Source organism: Ovis canadensis, chromosome 13 (assembly GCF_042477335.2).
Source record: "Ovis canadensis isolate MfBH-ARS-UI-01 breed Bighorn chromosome 13, ARS-UI_OviCan_v2, whole genome shotgun sequence".
In the NCBI taxonomy this organism is placed as follows: domain Eukaryota; kingdom Metazoa; phylum Chordata; class Mammalia; order Artiodactyla; family Bovidae; genus Ovis; species Ovis canadensis.
In genome coordinates this window covers 60,051,164-60,073,012 of record NC_091257.1, presented here as the reverse complement: position 1 = coordinate 60,073,012, position 21,849 = coordinate 60,051,164, and the positions used below count along the sequence as shown (strand labels likewise).

At 57.1% G+C, this 21,849-nt stretch overlaps 1 protein-coding gene across 2 annotated transcripts in view; it reads left to right on the top strand.

The window, feature by feature from the left end:
- Window positions 1–21,849, top strand: part of PFKP (phosphofructokinase, platelet) — a 52,435-nt gene that overhangs the window by 29,250 nt on the left and 1,336 nt on the right. Inside the window, exons 5-21 of one of the 2 annotated variants that reach the window (XM_069546561.1) lie at window positions 417–582; window positions 1,519–1,563; window positions 1,720–1,828; window positions 3,368–3,463; window positions 4,723–4,815; window positions 5,387–5,512; window positions 7,470–7,534; window positions 7,987–8,056; window positions 8,303–8,449; window positions 8,809–8,879; window positions 10,436–10,523; window positions 11,032–11,184; window positions 15,792–15,944; window positions 17,371–17,535; window positions 18,564–18,625; window positions 18,869–18,980; window positions 20,485–20,584. In XM_069546561.1, coding sequence (XP_069402662.1) covers window positions 417–582; window positions 1,519–1,563; window positions 1,720–1,828; window positions 3,368–3,463; window positions 4,723–4,815; window positions 5,387–5,512; window positions 7,470–7,534; window positions 7,987–8,056; window positions 8,303–8,449; window positions 8,809–8,879; window positions 10,436–10,523; window positions 11,032–11,184; window positions 15,792–15,944; window positions 17,371–17,535; window positions 18,564–18,625; window positions 18,869–18,980; window positions 20,485–20,584 — 1,821 coding nt within the window. The remainder of the gene's footprint in view (window positions 1–416; window positions 583–1,518; window positions 1,564–1,719; window positions 1,829–3,367; window positions 3,464–4,722; window positions 4,816–5,386; window positions 5,513–7,469; window positions 7,535–7,986; window positions 8,057–8,302; window positions 8,450–8,808; window positions 8,880–10,435; window positions 10,524–11,031; window positions 11,185–15,791; window positions 15,945–17,370; window positions 17,536–18,563; window positions 18,626–18,868; window positions 18,981–20,484; window positions 20,585–21,849) is intronic. The other variant, XM_069546560.1, reaches the window with a different exon arrangement.

The window sequence follows — 21,849 nt, the reverse complement described above, 5'->3', positions numbered from 1 at the left end:
GCTCTGCCAACCCTGGTGGTCTGTCCTGAGAATGCCAAGTACATCTATGAAATAATGGGGCCCCACAGGCCTGTCAGGAGTCAGGGTACCAGTTGTACCACATCCTTGAGGATGGGCTTCTGGCATGGTGACCTGCCACAGTCAGAGCCAGGCCGCTGTCAGACAGAAGTCGCATCTTTTCCCCCCGTCTCTGTGTGCACTCCTTCCCTGCTCCAGCTTCCATTCCTGGGCTGGTGCTCCTGTCTGGGTGTCAGGTGACTGCTCCCGTCTGTGTCCTCGCCTCCACCTCCATCTGGCTCTTATGTCCGTCAGTGTGCAGGGTTAGGTCCCATGGGCGTGACACGGTGGGTAGGAGATGCGTGTAGGAACACACGCTCCCCCACATCATCCTGGACGTGCGGCTTGTCCCCACACAGGCAAGATCAGTGCGGAGCAGGTGCAGAAGCACGGGCACCTCAATGTGGTGGGAATGGTGGGCTCCATCGACAATGACTTCTGCGGCACCGACATGACCATCGGCACAGACTCGGCCCTGCACCGCATCATCGAGGTGGTGGACGCCATCATGACAACTGCCCAGAGGTGGGGGACGCGGGGACCCGCGGGAGGGGCTGTGTAGACCTCAGAGCCAGCTCCGGAAAGTTCCACAAGCCTTGTCGCTTGATATTAGAAACAATTTTGTACTGGTGCAATCAGCGGTTTTCCTCGTTTACTCTTTATTTTCAATTTTTAACAGTCACTGCTTTCTGATTGTAAAAGAAACGCATTTATTGCAGAGAATTTAGAAAAATGAAAAAAATAAGTCATGATTACGTCAAGTCCTGCACAAAGCTCCCCTGCAGGAATGGCGGACCGTAAAGCCCCAGGTTTGCACAGCCCTGGTCACAGCTGGGCAAGCCCCCACCCTGCACCCTCCTCACCTGGGGTTCCCACCGATGGATGAGGAGTGACCCCATGTTCTGGGTTGTAGGCTCAGGGCTGAACCTTTCCCATTACGCCCTCCCTGGCTCCCTCAGGCTTCCAAAGCACCTTCACGAAAGTTAAGTGAGAGATACAGTGGAACATGTGCCTCTGTCGTGGACGAGCCACTCGCCACCTTCTCAGGGCCACGCCTGGGGAACCGTGGCTGGAGACAAACCTCAGCCCCTGTTTGGGTTCCCAGGGTTACTGGTGGCAGTTAGTTTCCTCTTTGTGGAAAGGCCATGGTCCTGGGGTGCAGACCTGACTCCTTTGCTCTCATCTCCTGAGCTGATGTGGGGACATCCGGCCTGTGGTTCTGGCCAGAGAAGCCTGACTCTGCCCAGTGGAGCCCTCGACGCCTGTCCTGGTGGTGTGAGCGTGCCTGGCATGAGAACACTACCAGGGGCGCTCACTGCTGCAGCCCCTTCACTCAGGAGAGCTTGAAACACACTCCCCATGGTGTTTGCTTGTGTGCAGTGTGGGTCGTATGAGGGGGACAGCTGGGGCCCTGCCGTCTGCCCGGCCGTGCTAAGTGGACGTTCCTCTGTCTCTCTCCAGCCACCAGCGGACCTTCGTCCTGGAGGTGATGGGGAGACATTGCGGGTATGGACACATGGACGCAGTCAGGGTGGGAGGTCCCCAGGGAGCCCCACACCCCAGCTCAAGCATCCCAGGAGGGGCATGTCCTGTCTGTGGTGCTGTCCTGGGCAGGGGCGCCCAGCCCCGATGCCTCGTGAAACCCTCGCTCTCTGCCTGCAGGTACCTGGCCCTGGTGAGCGCTCTGGCCTGCGGGGCCGACTGGGTCTTCCTTCCCGAGTCCCCACCGGAGGAAGGCTGGCAGGAAAACATGTGCGTCAAGCTCTCAGAGGTAACTTGCCTTCTGCCCCTGTGGCTGCCAGCCTCTGGTCGCACTGCCCGGCCTGCGGCGTGGTGGCCGTGGGCATGTTCCACGTCAGGGAGCTTTCGGCCCGTGGAGGCTCTCTGCTTAGAGTGGCTTCGGGCTTGTGGCTGTGACCTGGGGGCGTCCCATCCGTCCACTGCCTGCTGCGGCAGAGACAGGCGAGGGAGAAGCAGCTGAGCTTTTGAGCTGCTCGTGCAAAGCGGGCGCTCAGCCATCCCTGGAAGAGGCCATGTGAGAGCCGGGGTCTGGGGAACACAGCGCAGCCGTCCCCTTGGAAAAGGGGCAGGAGGCCTGGGAGTTGGCTTCCCCCCGAGTCCTGTAGCTCTCAGCGGGCCGGGGCCCGACAGCTAGCTCCCCGGAGAGGGTCCCCTTCCCAGCGCTGGCCTCACTGTGGGTTTAGCTCAGGCCTTTCTTTTCTCTGTGGACTGTGCTCATCTCACACTGTGGGTCACTGGTGTCAGGCAGATTTCCTTTGTGAGGCCTCACAGAAAACAAGGGTGGCTTTCAGGACAGAAACCCCACCCCAGTGTGTGGACTTTCTCTTCTCTTATTTTCATGACCATCTCATTCTGTTCTGTAGGCAAAAAATGGGAACCTATGGCAAAGGCCAGTTATCATATTCAGCAAGCACATAAACGCTGCATGCGACCAGGACCCACGATCCATGAGACATGGCCGTCACCTTCAAGGTGATGGTTTCCAAGAGAAGATTTCCAGCAACTAATGAAATACGCTTTGACTCAAAAACTGTATGAGAGACTTGGTAAAGCCATCCCTTGGCTGGGAAGTTGATCCCTAGGTTGGGAAGATCCCCTGGAGAAGGGAAGACTACAATCCTAAGATATATTTTTTGCAATACTCTAAAGTCTGCATTGGCTCTTGAATTATAGCACTGATTGGGAAGATCCCCTGGAGGAGGGATGAGCTACCCATTCCAGGATTCTTGCCTGGAGAATCCCATGGACAGAGGAGCCTGGCCAGCTGCAGTCCATGGGGAGGCAGAGCTGGATATGACTGAGCAACTTGGCGCGCATGCACATAGAACGGGGACAACTCACCCCTTTGAGGCTGGAGTCAGCTGCACAGGTCCAGGGGTGACCGTGAGCAGTGAAGTAACCCGTGAGCTCACTGTCCCTTACTTCTGGCCTGGGAATGTGGGCAGTTCTCTGCTTCGTGAAGGCCAGGCTGGGTCCGGGTTCCCAGGGAGATGACAGGAAGCTGTCTTCTGGGGGAGCCGGCAGGCCTCGTCTGTAGGAGAGACCCGGGAGTCCAGCCTCAGGACTCATCGCTATCTGGGGGTCCGGGTCAGAGGCACTGGGGGCTTTTGACCTCCTGCCAACCTGTCCCACCTTCTCACCCCAGGCGCCTGAACCTGCTCGTGTCCTTAGGAAGCGCTGCTGATGAAACCGCGTGACCATGTGTCCCTGGAGAGAGCCCAATCAGTTGGGCAGAGACCCCCGTTCACAGTGGTTTAGGCATCTGAGGGTTTCTTCTTCCATCTCCTAGAACCGTGCCCGGAAGAAAAGGTTGAACATCATCATTGTGGCCGAAGGGGCCATCGACACCCAGAACAAGCCCATCACCTCGGAGCAGATCAAGGAGGTGAGTGTGCTCTACGCCGTACCTGCCTGACAGTGGGCGGTTCCAGCACTTGGGTGTGGTGAGGTTTGGAGCGGGGTGCTGTTAGGTAAGTATTCCTGTTCTTCTTAATGGTTGAAAATACTTTCATGATGACTGTGGCTTCACTGGCAGGATCTCGCAGCTCCTGACTTCTAGGGAGCCCATGCCTCTGGAATACTGTCAGGAGTATTCCTGAAGGCTCCAGGCTCTCCCGACAGAGACAGAGGACATGAGATTGGGCGGGGTTAGAAGGTTCCAGGAGCCAGGGGGTCAGCACAGTCATCCTCTCTCCTGCTGGAGCATCAGCTGAGCCTTACTCACGGAGGAAGTGCTCTGCTAGTCTTAGTGACTGCCCCTCCACCCCATGGGGGGCCGGCCCCATGCTCCTGTGGCTGCAGGGCTGCTTGTCTGCCGCTGGCTTGTCCAGCCTGGGAGGGACTGACTGGGCTCCCGGGTAACCCAGCAGGTTCTGGCTGCAGCGCTGGGAAATGCCCATGGGCCCTGGTGGAAGCTGCCCATGAGGGGAGACACGTTCTCAGCGTGGCTTTGCAAGTTGGCATCTCCGCCTTTTCTGTGCCCCCAACCAGCTGTTTACCTGGTGATTAAAATATCAAGAGATCTGTGACAGTTGTCTGCTGGTATTTACAGAAGTAATGAGTACGATCGGAGTAAAGATTTTCTTACCCACTTAACTTGAGATTGGACTGTGGAGGATGAGAGCCAGGGGTGACCATGGGGTGACCATGGGATTCCCACGCCCCAGCCCCAGCGTTTTCATAGAGTAAATGAGGGCCACTGGGGACATAGGACCTGGCCTGGCCACCCGGCTGGGTTCTCGCGGCCCCGGCCTGAGGGGATGCCTGGAGTTACTGTGCTGTGCTTTTCAAATACAACCTTACAAATTTAAGGCGATTCATGGAAAAGTTGACATTTTTATAAAGTATCCGTGCTTTTAAATACAAGCTATAGAAACAGTATTTTTAAAAACCTGTTTTAGTTACGTTCACTGGCAAAGTAGGAGAGACAATGGTTTTACCTGCAGTTAAAGCATTCTCTCTCTCTCTCTCTCTTTTTTTTTTAAAGTGATTTTGGCAAGCTGTTAACATTCTTTCAGGAAGTAAAATTTAGAAACTAGGACATTCTTGCATGTAGATGTGCATAAAGGGTATAGACCTTCTCCAGTTCCCAGCCCCCTGTCCTGGACAAGACGATATGCCCGGGTATGTCTTGTTTCCCTTCAGCTCGTGGTCACGCAGCTGGGCTACGACACGCGAGTGACCATCCTTGGACATGTGCAGAGAGGCGGGACGCCATCAGCTTTTGACAGGATTCTGGTGAGTGAGGCTGGAGCTGGCCAGGCATGTCCCAAGGCAAGGAAAGCTTCTGGGATCGCAAAGGGACCAGGTTGCTATGAAGACTGGGTGACATGGTGGAGCTATCAGTGAAGGATGTCTCTGCCTACAGTGCTAGATGGCTTTTCCCTGAAGTCCCTGGGAGACCTACTCACCAACGGGGCTCCTTGGCCCTCAGCCACCCACTGGGAGACCCCACCAAACATAGGGGACAACACCCAGAAGGTGGAAAGGCAGTGTTCATGTGCAGGTTCTAGAAATGGACCCAGGGACCACAGAGACCCAGAGTGCAGTCTCCATTTCCTGCTTTGCACGCCTCTGAGCCCCCAGCCCCAGTGGCTGGTTCTTACTGGAGTTGAGCTCTTTTTTGGAGTGGGGTTAGAAGTAAGCGGGGAGGACTGAGTGACTAACAGAGACTCGGGGCAGGAGAAGCTAGGGGGAAGCTGAGGATGCAGCTGGTCTTGTCTGAACCAGGCAGGCCTCTGCCTAGGACAGCAAGCTGGGCTCCAGGCAGGTGGAGGGCCAGCTCTGACCGTTGTGACGTTGTTTCCAGGCCAGCCGCATGGGGGTGGAGGCTGTGGTCGCCCTCCTGCAGGCCACTCCCGAGACTCCGGCCTGTGTGGTGTCGCTGAGCGGGAACCAGGCAGTGCGGCTGCCGCTGATGGAGTGTGTACAGATGGTGAGTGCGGGTGCAGGCCAGGTTCACTGCACGAGTGAATGAACTTCCCCAGGAGCCCCCATCCCAGGGGGGTGGACGGCAGGATGGGGGTGTCAGCTCCTGTCTCAGTCCTGTGACACAAGCAAGCCGCCTCCACGGTGAGTCTAGCCTATCCTATGGGGGGGCATCCTCTGGGCACCTGTGCACTTCCCATGAGGCTGGAGACAGCCCTGCAGGGACCAGGGTCTTCACAGGGCAGGAGGGGACACTGTCAAGCCTTTCTAGGGTCAGCCTCTCCCGCCCTCCTGTCCCTGAGACCCTCACATCTGTGATGTGACATGGGTTGGGGGGCCTTTCTCAGGTGCCACCCCGACGTGCAGTACCTCCTCAGGCCCATTTCCCGGTGGACTGTCCACTAGGTGAGGCGGCCGTGGAGTTGCATTAGAAATTGTTACCATTTATTTTTCAAAGTCTCTTCATGACTATGGATTTATTTCATCTTGTCAATGGCTCTGAGGTGTGTGTATTTTATAATGTGTATAGAGAGGTGATTAAGTCAAGGGACTTGTTGAAAGAAACCTTAGAAACGTACTTTCCAAAAGCCTGTGGCAGTAAATGAATCCTGTGTGTGTGCACGTGTGTGCATCTGTGTCTGAGTGTGTACATGTATCATTCATGTGAGTCAGTGTGTGCATGTGTGTCTGAGTGTGTGCACGTGTGTGCACATGTCATGCATGTTTATGAATGTGTATGTGTCATGTGCTTGAGTGTGCACATGTCCTGCATATGTGTGCACACGAGGATGTTTGTGCACGTTTGTGTCTGTGTACATGTGCCATGCATGTGTATGAGTGTGCAGGTGTTGTATGTGTGCACGTGTGTGCACGTGTGTGTGCATTTGGCATGTATGTGTGCATGCTTGTGTGCATGTGTCCTGCATGTGTCTGTGTACACGTGCTATGCCATTATGTACGAGTGTGCATGTGTCATGTGTGTGCACATGTGCATGTGGGAATGTGTGCACGTGTCTGTGTACATGTCATGCATATGTATGAGTGTGCATATCATGCGTGTGTGAGTGCACGTGTTGTGTGTGTGCATGTCACGCATGTCTGTGTACACATCATGCCTGTGTGAGTGTGCACATGTCATGTGTGCATGTATGAGTGTGTGCACGTGTTGTGCATGTATGAGTGTGTGCACGTGTTGTGCATGTCTGTGCGTGTGTCGTGTGTGGAGTGTGAGACTGTGGCTCAGAAGAAGAGAACATGGAATGATGTGCAGTGGTTTTACTGTGAGCACATTTCTTCTGTCCAGTCTCTGTCTGTTAAGAGACAGAGGCGGCCGGTACCACTGGCTTGTTCTCCAAAGACCATGCGTCATGGTGTCTCAGCCTGACGGTCGCGAGGCCACAGCCGGCCCCTCCCTGACCAGGTGCTGCTCACTGGGTCTCTTCCTAAGGGCTGGGCGTGTGGTCATCACAACAGACGACAGCAGAACTAGGGGGCATTTTTCTTACCGCACAGCTTAGGAAACTGAAGTTCAGAGAGAGGGGTGACTCGCCTGGGATCCTGGGGCTGAATGAGGGAGTCGGTGCTGGACCCCAAGTGCTGTGGCTCCAGGATAGCCTGCCCCCAGCCCCGTCCCTCTGCCCCTGCTCCTAGGGAGCCAGCTGGTTTCTGTTTGCTCTTTCCTCACCAAAGTCAAAGGGGATTGTTTAGAGCCTGGCCTGGGAGACTCACCTCCTGGCCTTGCTCTCAGGGGCAGGATTCCTGAGATCTCAGGACCCACTTACCCGGGCAGTGCCTCTAGTCCTTTTCTACGAAGCAGGCTGGGTGGTGGCCAGGTGGTGTGGGCTCGCTGATCCCAGCTGCCGGCTGCAAGGTCAAACCTGAACGAACCTGGGATGGAAGGGCCCAGCTGGTTCTGTGTGATCCGGGGACACACTGAGTCCTGACATGTTCTTTCTTCCTTACAGACCCAGGAGGTACAAAAGGCGATGGATGAGAGGAGATTTAAGGATGCCGTGCAACTCCGAGGAAGGTGACTGTTCTGAAAACTGTTTCCCCAAAGCCTCTATTTGTCAGCATGTGCCCAGGTCGCGCTGCTTCTCTCTCAACATGAGAAGCCAGAAATGAGACAGGAGGCACTGCTTCTGCTGGTGGATGGTCTGGGCGGCTAATTAGAGGGAAATGTGTTTGTTTTTGTTGAGGTGGGATGTCGTTCAAAAGCTGAGATGAGAGAGAGCCTGACATGTGGCTGCTAGCATTCTAGGAAAGAAACTAGCTGCATCCTGGACGCAGCCCCCTCAGCCCCCTCACACAGCATCCATCCCAGTCTCTGGGACCGCCCAAGGCTTCTCTCCGGTCATGAAGCCCGCACTGCAGCCACCCACACCCCGTGCAGGCATCATCTGGGGACCCTTCTCCCCGGGAAAGCCCATCTGCCCTGTCCTGCTCTCTAGCCTGTGGTCCGACTCCGGCCTTTTCTTCCAGGAGCTTCGAGAACAACCTCAACACCTACAAGCGGCTGGCCATCAAGCTGCCAGACTCCGAAATCCCAAAGGTAGGAGACCCTGCCCCCATCCTCTCCCCTGCTTCTGGCCATGCCTGCGTCCTGCCCGGCTCGGTCCCTGCTTCGTGGAGGCTGCCCAGGGCCCCTCCAGTGCATCCTTCCCACCCCAGCCGGACCTCACGGCCTGGAGCCCCCGCACCAGCCTCTCACTTGTGCATGCGCTCGGGGTGGAGCAGTGCCAGGGGGTTTGGGGGTGCACCTAGCCGGTGACCCCCACCGCCACCCCTTGACTTGCAGAGCAACTGCAATGTGGGCGTCGTGAACGTGGGTGCGCCCGCGGCAGGCATGAATGCGGCCGTGCGTGCCGCTGTGCGCGTGGGCATCTCTGAAGGACACAAGATGTTTGCTGTGTATGACGGCTTTGAGGGCTTCGCCAAAGGCCAGGTGGGTCCTGGGGGCGCCCACGGGGAAGGGCTTCGGTGGAAGGCAGGTTCTGGATCTCTGAGGGGGTGGGGACTGCATCTCTGGGATCCCGGAACTGGGACATTAGGTGGGAAGGGGAGCAGATGCATGCGAGGTAGTGGGGAGGTGTGCTCGGGATGCTGCACCCCTGACTATGGGCCCTTGGGGTCCAGCTCAGGCCCCGGCTCCTCCTGCCTCTCAGGGAAAGCTGTTTCTTCATGTTCGACAAATCCTTACAGACACGCTGCCTGTCAGAGGCGCAGACTCTGAGCTGTTTGTAAAACCTTTTCCTTCCCTTTACTTGTTCACTTCAGCTGTTTCTCTCTGTGTTTGCACCTTAGATAAAGGAAATCGGCTGGGGGGACGTTGGAGGCTGGACGGGCCAAGGTGGCTCCATCCTTGGGACAAAACGGTAATTCTCTCATCTTGATCCTGACCTGCTCTCTGGGAGCAGGGTGCCACGTCGCAGGGAGAGGAACTGTGTGGCATTCGTGTCCCGTCTGGGATCCAGGAGGGAAGGGATTGGCACCAGCTCACATCCAGGCCACACTCTGGGGGCGACCCAGGCCAGGTGTGGGGAGCCGGTGAGATGCGGCCTCAAAGAGACACCAAGCGGAGGGCTTGGTGGTTCCTTGTTTCCTTGGTGGTTCTGCTGGTTCCTTGTTTCCCTCATCAGAACAAGCCCGTGGTGGCACAAAGCCCTCATCCTGTGTGGGGCCGTGCAGACACAGGCGCGTGAGCTGCAGTGACTGCGCCCTGCAGAGGGGCTAGATGTGGCTCACCATCCAGGGAGCCCAGCCACCAGATCCCCACCGCCCAAGGGAGGACCCAAGGGGCTCCGCACAAAACCGCAGGTTTCTGAACCGTGGCTGTTCCTGTTGCGGATACAGCGGGGCCCGGATGTGTTCCCGCCAAGGCACTGATTTAACACAAGGCTGTTTGCTCTTATTTCTGGGCGCAGCCATCACTGCATGTGTCATGTTATATGGAAGGACAGTTGTGGGTACCTGGGCTCAAAGGGGCATTGGATTCCGCACGAGTGGTAGCCTGTCATCCAAGGGAATCGTCCCAGCTTCTGCCTTGCCCTGAAGCTGGGCACCCTGCCACCAGCACTCCGCGGAGCTGACCTAGGTGTCCAGAGCTCTTGTGGTCCTGTCCTCCCAGCGCCCTTGGGGATGGTATTGTGATGGTGGAGCTCCACGCAGGGGACAGTACCCCTTGGCTGCCTCCTGGGCCTCTTCAGACCGACTGTGACTCCCCAACTCGTCTGTTTCATGAGCGCCACACCCCGGGGGCTGCTCTGGAGGGGTGGCTGGCAGCACGTTGTCACGATGCTTAGACGCTGGGGAACCCTCTAGTCGACTCCACATGCACTCATGTGCCCTGAGCACCCAGCCCTACGACTTCTTTACACCTTCCCTGAGCGGAGCCCATCCCACGTGAATCCTTGATGCCCAGGGGATACAGCAGAAAGGTTGGGGTGGGCGCTGGGTGGGCTCTCTCGACGGCCGAGTAGCCTTTGTCTCCTCCGCTTGCAGCCATGTGTGGACAGAGGGTGAAACGGGTTAAGGTGAGCAGGTGTGTGTGGAGGTGACTTTGAGTGAGATTACTCCAGATGAGGAGTGTGTAGTCTGTACATGACTCAAAAACTGGACATTTCCATCCAGACGATTACCACTGTGAACGTTTAATAGCTTCCGTGGTTCACCATGTCCCTAACCCAGGCGCTGGGATTTTCTGAGGTCCAGCTGTGAGGCAGCAGCAAAGTTTCTTCCCATTTTCTTTTGAAAAGACCCTCTTTTGAGATCTGACTCCTGGCTGCGCCCACTGTGGCTGGCTCCCCAGCCATGCTGTCCCCCAGCCACGTAGCCCAGGGTGCCTCCTGCCCCTGAGTGTCATGCCACTTGGCCTCAGAGGTTGGGGTGTAGAGGGGGCCCCGCCTGAGCTCACCCCCTTGAACCTCCCCAGCATCCTCCCTGGGAAATACCTGGAGGACATCGCGGCGCAGATGCGAACCCACGGCATCAGCGCTCTCTTGATTATCGGTGGATTTGAGGTACGTCTGCTCCCCTGCTGGCCAGCACTGCGGGTTTGAGAGGGGACCCCGCGTCGGCTCCCATGAGCACCCTGCCGTCTGCTCCTCATCGGGAGCACGGGCCCAGCTGCCACTGAGCACCGGCGATGCAGGACTCAGGGCCACTTGTACCCCCGACCCCATGGCTGGGCTGTCTGCTCAGTGAGTCCTCATGTCCGCTGGGTTTCTGGAGATGACCCTCTCTCTCGAGTTGGAAGCCCATTGGTTACTCAGAGAGGAGGGAAGTTATGGGGCCAGATTATTATCTTTTAACTACCTGTTGGATTGTCCACCTTCGTTTTTAATATTAGCCTCATGATGACCTTGACGTTTCCTTTAAAGGAAACGTGAGAACCTCAAACAGTCAGACTCAAAGTCTGGGTCAGATGCTTGCCCGTGAGCAGCTTAGTCTCGCCCTGGGCCGACGCCCAGATGGCAATGCATAGCCACCCACCACCCTACCGGCCCCCACTCACACACTCACCCACAGGCCTACCTGGGGCTGCTGGAGCTGTTGGCCGCCCGGCAGAAGCACGAGGAGTTCTGTGTCCCCATGGTCATGGTCCCTGCCACTGTCTCCAACAACGTGCCCGGCTCCGACTTCAGCATCGGGGCGGACACCGCCCTCAACACCATCACCGACGTGAGTGTGGGCAGCAGGGCAGGGGCTGCGGAACTAACCTGGGGCGCCGGCCCGCTTTTATGTACCGTGTGCTGGAGACAGACTGGGCTGGGGGTCTGCTGAAAAGTTTATCTTTTTTGAAATAAAGGGACTTTCCTGGTGGCCCAGTGGCTAAGACTGCACGCTCCCGAGGCAGTGGGTGTAGGTTTGATCCCTCACTGGGGGGAATTACGGTCCTGCATGCTGACACGGCCAAAAAAGAGAGAGAGAAAAAAAAAAAAGCCTGACGATCTACAATTCGGCCCCAAAGATTTTTCACCTCCATTTCCCTTTGCTGCAGCCAGGGTGACATCATCTGTACTTCATCTAGTTTTGAGTTACAGTGATGTGGATATTCGATTAAACCCACCCCCGTTGTTTTCTGGCTAAATTTTCCCCAAGCATATAACACATTATTGTGTTATTGTGATGAAACCTGGGTCCAGGGCCCTGTGCTGTGGCGTCTGAAGGTAGAAGCTGGACTGAAGATTTTGTGAGTTCATTCACTGACCTGGATCCTTTTAAACAATTGTCCTCCTCCTCCTGTTTGTGGACTGGGGACAATAAACCATATATAAAAGAATACTGATGGTACTTGAATGTTTTTTTATCCCCCTAAAGTCCATACATGGAGAAGGCAGTGGCAACCCACTCCAGTACTCTGGCCTGGAAAATCCCATGGACAGAGGAGCCTTGTAGGCTTCAGTCCATGGGGTCGCTAAGAGTCGGACACGACTGAGCGACTTCACTTTCACTTTTCACTTTCCTGCATTGGAGAAGGAAATGGCAACCCACTCCAGTGTTCTTGCCTGGAGAATCCCAGGGACGGGGGATCCTGGTGGGCTGCTGTCTATGGGGTCGCATAGAGTCAGACATGACTGAAGCAACTTAGCAGCAGCAGCAGCAGCAAAGTCCATACAAAGCAAAAACTATCAAAAATTTAAATCACACTTGGGAAATTGCTTGGGCATTTGAAGATCAGTGAGGATCAGAATGCATAACTCCTTTTTTTTTTTTTTTTTTCAATTCAGTGTCCAGAATTTTCTGGTAAATTCTTACATTTTATTTTCCTTGGGAGACACAGGCCTCGTGGCTGTATTTCTAGCTTTTTTCCCCTTAAACTAATGGGCATCAAATCTGTCTCCAGTGCCAGTAAATAAAAGAAAAGCTTTTACAGCAGGATGTATGCGATAAGCAGTGCTTGGTGCTGGTTCTTTGCTTTCCTGAACCTCTTCAACTTTCTGCAGTTTCTGTACTAAAAAGCCTTCCGGCGTGGCTTTGGCCGGTGTCCGCGTGCTGTACCTCCTCACCCCCGTGCCCACCCCTTGTGGCCCCGGGGATGCCGTCTGTGCTTCTGCTGCCATGGGACTAACTCAACCTCTGACCGCTCGCTGCTCAAGGTCTGAGTTGAAAGGTCGTGTGTCACTTCTGCTCCCATGTAGCTGGGTCTGAGCTGCTCTCGCTACGCTTGCAGTAGAAGCATCCGAAGTTCGTGTCCTGATTGTCGCCTAACGAGACCGCAGGGGTGGCAGGAACTCCGGGGGCGGTCGTTGGTGGGTCCTGACCAGGGTCGGTGTGTGTCCCCTGTGGCCTTTCACACACTCTCAGCAGGACAGGATGCTCCCACTTCTTAATCCCAGGCTCCTCTGCTACGAAGAATCACTTTTCCAAGTGATAGAGGTTCTCTACACATGGGTTGTTGAAAATCTGAAAACCAGGACAGGTCTGGGGAAATTCCACGTGGTCCATCCTGCTTCCCTTCAAGAGGTTTTGAGATTTATTACATGGCCCTTGACATGCAGGCTTTTCTTTACGGGAGCTTCTTGGAGCCAGGGTCACCGTTGGTGACAGGCCAGGGCTGCCCCACAAACTGGGGGTGTTGCTCTGCTGCTAAGTTCGTGCCCAGTGGTCAGGCGGTGGTTGAGATGACCCTGCGCTGGACCTGCTCAGTGGGTCCTGGAGCTGGGGGATGGGAGGCCAACTGTTTCCCCAGCTTGTGTGTGTTGAGCCGCAGTGCAGTTGAGTCTCTCAGGAGGCCTGGGTTTGGTTGGCCCTCGGCTGGGCCGGGCACATTCAAGAAGGGGGCGGCAGGCAGGACCATGCTGGGGGAGGGCCCAAGGGTCATCGTTCCCAAGCCTCCCTGGGAGGCAGGAGGCTCTCCGGCTTCCAGAGCCAGCTCAGCGTCTGTTCGTCTGTCCGGTCAGCTGCGCTCTCAGGACAGGCCTCCGTGGCCTGCGATCTGGGGTCTGGATGTCCTGATGGTGGCAGTGCTACCTCCTGGCCTCGGGGACAGCCCCGGGCACCTCTTGCCCTAGCCGCTCTCTTCCGCTCAGAGGCCAGGGTGGTCTGGAGGTGACTTTGTCCCCAGGGGAGGTCTGCGACGTTGGACACTCTGGCCGTCAGAACTGGGCGGCCGGGGGTGGGGAGGTGGGGCATGGTGTCTGGTGAGTATCGGCCTGGATGCTGCTGACCGCATGATGTCAGGATGACCCCACAGCCAGGGTCCTCAGCCGGAATATCCCAGGGGGCCGAGGGGGTGAACCCCGAGGTGGCCTGGTGTCGTCAGGTGGCACATCCTCTGGACACTTAACCCTTGTCCTCACGTGCCCTCCTCATCAGTCTGGATGCTGAGCTTACGGATGCGTTCCTGGAAACAGATCCCAGGGAACTTACTCCATCACGAGGTCCCGGGGTCCCAGGGAGGCGCTGGTCCTCAGGGCTCGGGTTCAGAGAGTCTGAAGCCAAAGAGGGGGCTGCGTCTCCTCCTCTGGGCCGCTTGCTGGTCCCCTTTGGAGCCTCAGCTGACGTGAGCTCGGTGCTGCCCAGGTGGCTGGCTCGCTCAGCATTGCCCCCAGGGCCCCGGGCTCATGTCCTGGGCAGGGTTCTCCTGGCTCTGAGTGTCTGTCTCATTTTCCAGAGATCAGAGGAAAAGCAGGGAGTGATGGAGGTCAGAGAGAGGGTGGGAGGAATGCACAGGTGTAGAACTGCCGTCAGATTTCAAGGTGCCGGCGCCCTGCCCACCGCCTATGCCAGGTGACCCCACCCAGAGCGTCCTGGGGGGTGCAGACAGCCTGGGAGCCCGTCTAACCACGGGACTTACGACCCCTCCATCCAGCAGGCATCCGGGCAGCCCCACGGTGGCCCTGAGCTGCATCGGGGCTGGGGAGGTACCCCGTGGGGATCCGGGCTGGACGGGGTGGGGTGGTGATTGATGGTGGTGGGGCACGGGGCAGGTGAGCAACCCCCTGACCTTCCTCACGGCTGCTCCCTGGACTCAGCCAGCGTGGGCTCACTGTCCACACGTCCTAGGGCCATAGACCCAGAACCCGGCCTGTCTGGGAGTCTAGGGATGGAAGAGGCAGGGCCGGCAAAGAGCCACGCTCTCTGGAAAGCCCGGGTTGTCCTGCCGGGAATTTCCCCGCACAAGGCGTGGGAAGTGGCTCCAAGTGGGAGGAATAAAGACAGGGCAGAGCCCAGGTTCTGCGAGCGTCTGGCTATGGGGCGCTGTGGCCTTAGGGGCGGGTGGTGGACCGGGACACTAACAAGTTACTTGCACTAATGCGGAGGAGGGAGGTCTGGGCCCTGGTCGTGTGCTTGAGAGCAGCCCGCTTTTCTGACATCAGAGCCCAACTGTTTCCCGGGGATCCCGAACCCTCTAGGGCTCTCTGTGAGGGTCACATGGCCCGGGCAAAGGGGACTCCGCGGACGTCTGCCTCCCCATCCATCCGGCATTACCTCTCCGAGGGGTCCCAGCAGCCTGGCCCCTAAGGTCCCGCCAAGTGGCCGCCCACATCTCCTCCTGATGCCAGAAAGGCCTGGCTGCTCGTCCACCACTAACCCCGTGCCACCTTGGCCCTGCTCTGCTGCCCGCCTGCCCTGGCCTGTATCCTCTGGGCCTGCACCAGAGTCCCCCCTGCTGGTCTCCCCTGCACCCTGAGTACCCCCCTGCTGGTCTCCCCCTGCACCCCGAGTCCCCCACTGCTGGTCTCCCCTGCACCCCGAGTCCCCCACTGCTGGTCTCCCCTGCACCCCGAGTCCCCCACTGCTGGTCTCCCCTGCACCCCGAGCCCCCCTGCTGGTCTCCCCTGCACCCTGAGTACCCCCCTGCTGGTCTCCCCCTGCACCCCGAGTCCTCCACTGCTGGTCTCCCCTGCACCCCGAGTCCCCCACTGCTGGTCTCCCCTGCACCCCGAGCCCCCCTGCTGGTCTCCCCTGCACCCCGAGTGCCCCTGCTGGTCTCCCCTGCACCCCGAGTGCCCCTGCTGGTCTCCCCTGCACCCCGAGTGCCCCTGCTGGTCTCCCCTGCACCCCGAGTCCCCCTGCTGGTCTCCCCTGCACCCTGAGTCCCCCATGCTGGTCTCCCCCGCACCTGAATCCCCATTGCTGGTCTCCCCCTGCATCCCAAGCACCCCACTGCTGGTCTTCCCCTTGTACCCCAAGCCCCCTGCTCATCTCCCCCTGTACCCCAAGCCCCCCCACTTCTGGTCTCCCCCTGCACCCTGAGCCCCCCCAGGTCTGTCCCCTGCAGCTTCCTCCCCATTGGCCGTCATGGATGTGGGTTCCCTGCTGACCCGCCCCGCTCTGCTCAGGCTTTCCAGAGCTTGCTGGAGCTGTCGAAGAACCGCGACAGCCACCCTGAGTTTTGCATCCCCGTTTGTATGGTGCCCGCCACCATTAGCAACAATGTCCCAGGCACAGATCTGAGCATAGGCTGCGACACGAGCCTGAACGTGATCGTGGAGGTAAGGTCCTTGCATTTGCTCAAGGAGACGGCCCGTCAGGTCCCGTAGGGTCTGTCTTTCCCACTCAAGGAGAACCGGAACGGGGACCTGTTGAATCTTCCAGGGCAAAGGAGCCCTGCTGCTCATCAGCTCGGGTTAGCACAGTTTCCTCCCAGCCTGTCTTGAGGAGCCCACCTGTGCTGACTCTCAGTGGCCTGTTCCCTCGGGGGCTCTGGGTGAGCCTGCTCCTGCCTACCAGGACAAAAGCCCCGAGCTGCCCCCAGGTGACCAGCGGCAGTGTGGTGCTGGAGGAGACAGCACGCAGAGCAAGGGGGTGGGCAGAGGGACGCGGTGCTGGGGGTGTGAGAGTCCAGTGGAGCCCGGGTCACAGGAGGGCAGGGAGGAGACGCCCTTCCTGGGGGGCTTCACCCACAGTCCCTCCCAGCCCCATCCAAGTGGGGCCCCAGCAGGCCGGTGTCACCCAGGCTCCGAGGGACCAGTGTCTCTGAGCCCTGCCCACCTGGCATCCATCGGTACTGACCCTCACCCATTGGCACCCTGGCTGCCTGGCCTGTGCCGTGGGCTGTGGGACCCGTGTCCTCCCCCACTGGGGACCCCCAGAGGTGCAGAGCCCCCTGTGCTGGAGGGTTCCTGTCTCAGCTGGGCAAAGAGCCCTGGTAAATGGCAGTTGAGCACAGGTTAGACAAGGAGGCTGTCACCGGGACCTCTGCCGTCGAGGCCAACGGGCACATCTGGGTGGGGGTGAGACTTGGGTGCTTGGGCCTCACAGGAGAGGGGCTTTTCCGGCTGGTGGTGATAGCTGCTGTTCTGGGTCAGGAGGGGAGCCCACAAGACCTGCAGCCCAGGGGGGTCTGTGCATCCCCCACCCTGAATTCCTGAGACAGAGGCCAGGCAGGCAGGTTTTAGTGCTCCAGTGCCAAGTGAAGGACCCATGGACACCACAGTCCTGTGTGTCTCCCCACCTGGCCGGGCACCCCCAGGCCTGAGCACCGGGAGGAGGAGACGGGCACTTTGACGTGGTTTCTTTTCCTGTCTGGGCTCCTGGAGAACGTGGAGCTTCCCAGTGGCTGAAGTGCACCCCGGGTTTGGATGAGATCAGTCTGTTTTGGGGGAGGGTGGTGATCCATCACAGATGCTGGAGGGGTCATCATGGGTGACGGAATGGGGCCTGTCTGCGGATCACAGTGCTTGTTCATGTTTAATCCAAAGTCTTGGAACGAAGGTCCCCCCGCTGGTGGTGGTACACTTTGGTGCACAAAGTCTTCCTCCCGCCACGTGTCCCCGGAGTGTTTCAGGAGAGAACAGAGCAGGGACATGCCTGCTGACGAGCCCAGAGAGGCCAGGGCCTAGGGCACAGCACACCGCCCGAGGTCAGGGCCAGCCATGGGGCGGTGTCCGCGTCTCCTGACCGTGTCCCCTCGTGCAGACGTGCGACCGCATCAAGCAGTCGGCCAGCGGGACCAAGCGGCGCGTGTTCATCATTGAGACCATGGGGGGCTTCTGCGGCTACCTGGCCAACATGGGGGGACTGGCGGCTGGCGCAGACGCTGCCTACATCTTCGAGGAGCCTTTCGACATCCGGGACCTGCAGGTGCGTGGACACGGGGCCCCAGGGGTCGCTGACCGACAGGTCCAGGGTCTCAGGAAACACCCCACCCCCCTGCCACATCAGACACCAGTGAGGCACTAGAGCTCCATGTGCAGGGACAGGGTGACCCCTGGAATAGGTTCCAGGGCACCTGCTGCTCATACCCCGAGTTTGAAACTGTGTCTCTTACATGCTTACCTGGGAAGCAGTTAACGCCCTCCCTGGAGGCCCTACACTTGCAGGGACACGGATGTGCTAGGCGCCTGGGGCCTTGCTGGCTCATGGCCACCATGTGCAGGCCTCGGGTGTGCAGGCAGCCAGAGCTTGGGGTCCCTGTGGGTCTGAGCCAGGGGAACTGTGCAGCAGTGGAGGACAGACCCCCGCCTGAAGGAGCCCCTGGTCCCCTGTGGCCCAGGACATAGGGAGGACGACATGGGGAGGGCCGCCCAGTGCCCCCGGGCAGGCTTGCTCCAGCCAGGATGCAGCCCAGGGGAGTGTCGCCCCCAAAATCAGGACAGGAAACTCACAGTCCGCCTGCTCTTCTGCAGCCGGCTTCCTTTGGAACCTGTGCTCGTGTGTCCTCGCTCCCTTTTTCTTGCACACGTCCTCTCTCAAGCCGTGTCCTTCCTTAGAAATCCTCCTGCCTGAACGTGCCTGTTAGGCAGGGTCAGGAGTCTGTGTAAAGCCAGGTGACAGCCGTGTTCCTCTGAGAGAGCAGGCGCGGCCGTTGGCCGGGGGCCTGGGGAGCAGCCTTAGGCGAGCGCACGGAGCACACAGTGAAGTGACCAGGGGCCCGCTCCCCTCTCAGGCATTGCCTGCGGACACCGAGCGGCGCAGACGCCATGACCCCCTCCCCCCACCCCAGCTGTGGTCTCCACATGCCGCTGTCCGCAGTGGGAGTCACTAGCCGGCACGTCACTGTCCACTGTCCCCTCTGCCACAAGGTCAGCTGAGAGCAGCCATGCCGGCCACCCTTGGGGCAGTGCCTGGCACACAGCAGGCGCCTAATCACAGTGTCCTGGCTTTCCTAGTCCAACGTGGAGCACCTGACGGAGAAGATGAAGACCAGCATCCAGAGGGGGCTCGTCCTCAGGTAACAGCCCATGGTCCCCGAGCGCGGCTGCTCTTCCTCTGCATGGTCTCGCTCGCTCCGTGTTCAGACCAGCGGGCGTTTAAATGACTCAAGGGCCATTTTTAGAGATCCGGTTTTGCTTGGTCGTCAGTTTCCGTCCTTAAGATTCTTTCAGTGGTTTCTGCCACAGTGACGCCGCGGTGATAAAGCAGCGAGGGTGGCATGGGTGCCGGGGCGGGACGACCCTGGGCTTGTGTGTTGCAGGAACGAGAGCTGCAGCGAGAACTACACCACCGACTTCATCTACCAGCTCTACTCCGAGGAGGGCAAGGGCGTGTTCGACTGCAGGAAGAACGTGCTGGGCCACATGCAGCAGGTGGGCCGCGGGCGGGGCACAGCCTCACGCCTTCTCTCACTTGGATGGCCTGTGTTAGCCGTTTTGCAAAAAGGAAATGTATTCCTAAGTCAATTCCACAGTGATTAAAATCGGCATCTGAACTATGTTATGAACTATGTTTAACTATGCTGTTAAACCAGTTATCAGCCGCCTCAGGAACACTTTCTGTTCTGACAGTTGAGCAGATAGGCTTTGTCAGAAAACGGTCCACCTCCATATACACAGTGACACCAGTTAAGTGGAAAGATGCATTCAAATTAAGTACTTGATTCAGTCAGTCAATTCAGTCACTCAGTCCTGTCTGACCCTTTGTCACCCCATGGACTGCAGCACGCCAGGCCTCCCTGTCCATCACCACCTTCTGGAGCCTACTCCGACTCAGGTCCATTGAGTCAGTGATGCCATCCAACTATCTCATCCTCTGTTGTCCCTTTCTCCTGCCTTCAATCTTTCCCAGCATCAGGGTCTTTTCCAATGAATTGGTTCTTCGCATTAGATGGCCAAAGTATTGGAGCATCAGCTTCAGTATCAGTCCTTCCAATGAACATTCAGGACTGATTTCCTTTAGGATGGACTAGTTGGATCTCCTTGCAGTCCAAGGGACTCTCGAGAGGCTTCTCCAACACCACAATTCAAAAGCATCAATTCTTTGGTGCTCAGCTTTCTTTAGAGTTCAACTCTCACATCCATACATGACAACTGGAAAAACCATAGCTTTGACTAGACGGACCTTTGTTGGCAAAGTGATGTCGGTGCTTTTTAATATGCTGTCTAGTTTGGTCATAACTTTTCTTCAGTATACTTTGATTCAGTATCAGGCTTTCATACCCATTTAAACTGGAGTGTCAGACAAATGACAGTTCTTTGAGATCTGTGTGAAATCAGAGCGATTTGGACAGAATCTTGGGGTATGCACGTCAGCACACCCCAGACAGGGCAGGCAGTTGGGGTGGAGTCGTGGGACCCGGTCCCCTGACAGCAGGCCTGCCCATCATCACCTTTCAGTGCTTGTCTCAGGAGCTTGTAGTGCAGGGTCCACAAACCCACTGACTGCCCTCAAGTTACACGATGGCGTGTGTGGTAGGTGTGTGTAGGTCTTTCTGAAAGCAAGCCCACAGAGTGGGCCAGCTCCTTAAGAGAACTGTGACCCTTCCCCACGGACTCCCCAAACAAGCTGAAGAGGTCCTGATGAAGATGCTGATGTGAGGAGGATGCTCAGGGTCTGGCTGATTAAAACCCACCTCCTCAGGAAGCAGCGACACCTGACCGGGGAGTTTTGGCTGCAGGAGTGACAGGGTTTCTTGTGGTTTGGTCCCAGTCACGTACAAGGAGATAGACCCCCAAACTCGTATTTACAAACTATAGAGTTTCTTAGAAATAGGACGTGAATTTTGTTAGTCATTGTAACTTCCGTTCCATTTTAAAAGCTAACAGCCAGGAAGGTGCTGGTGTCTAACTCTCGTGTAACTCTGACCAACCACAGGGTGGGGCACCTTCTCCGTTCGACAGAAACTTTGGAACCAAAATTTCCGCCAGAGCCATGCAGTGGATCAGCTCGAAGCTGAGGGAGTCTGCGGGGAAAGGTACCAACTGGTGGCAGGCGGCGTGGGTTGGGAGGGCCGTGCTCTGTGCAGGTGTGTTTCTGCCCCACGTCCATCTGGCTTTGGGCTGCACGTGACTTCTGCAGCTGCTGCCTGTGACTTAGATTATAACTAGGAATAAATGTACTTAAGGAAACAGAATGCTAATTACTACAGGAGGCACTCCGCTCATGTAGGAAGAAACTGCCCGCTCTGAGGGTCCCAGACCTACTGTGACCTTCCCTGTTTCTCTGCTGTGCTGACGACGAGTTGACTTTTACCTGACACTTGGCACCTTCCATTATTCCTTTATGGCCTCTCTTTTTGGGGAGGACAGCAAGGGACGGGGAGGCACCTGGACAGCTTCCTCCCCGGCAGGTCCTCTCTCCACCTCTGAGCCCCTCCCCAGGGCAGCAGCCCTGCGATCCTTCCTTCAGGGTCTGACTTTGCATGATTAAACCTTCAAAGGCTCTGGTTTTGTGGTTTACCTGAGGGGAGCTGGTCTCTGCTATGGCCTGGAACCCACCTGGCCCTGAGCAAGTGGTTCCAGGGTCACAGCCGCTGCCCAGGCCCAGCGAGGCCAGTTCCCCAAACCAGTTTCGCCCACCACACGCTCACTGGTGGGACCCCACCCTCCCTGGGGCTCACCCATCCGTGTTACCTCTGAGCTGTTGCTGTGATGGTGGGTATCCTGTCCCCCTGTGGCTGGCCAGAGGCTGACCCTCCAAGTCAGCAGGGAGACGGCCAGGCCCCTCCTGCTGGTCCAGCACTCATTTATTCTGTTAATTCTTCCTGTTATCTGATTGTTTGGGCTGTGTTATTTCCTAGAATTTAAAAACATTTTAAGAATTTTTGATATTTTATGTTGGAGAAGGTCCATGTTTTATATTCTGTGAGTCACAGGTTGCAGATACGTATCTCCCATTTGGCAAACCCTGTCGTTTTCTGTTATCTTTTTATGAAGAACTCTTAATTTAGTAATGTAGTCGGTTTTTTTTAACTTTGTCGTTGAAGGTTTGAGCTTTTTGTTACTAAAATATTCACCTTTTCCATTTGGTTTTTAGCCCACTTGAACTGGTATAACATTTAAAGTCTAATTTTTTTCCATGTGAATAATTACTTGGGTGCTAGCCACTGAAAAATCCATTCCCCCCAATCTGCAGTACAATTAATCTCCATCCAAGAACAGGAACCCAGAAACCTAAGGGACTGTTTCTGGATTGTTCAGTTCTTTTTTTGGCAGTTAGCAATCTTGCCAATATTCCAGC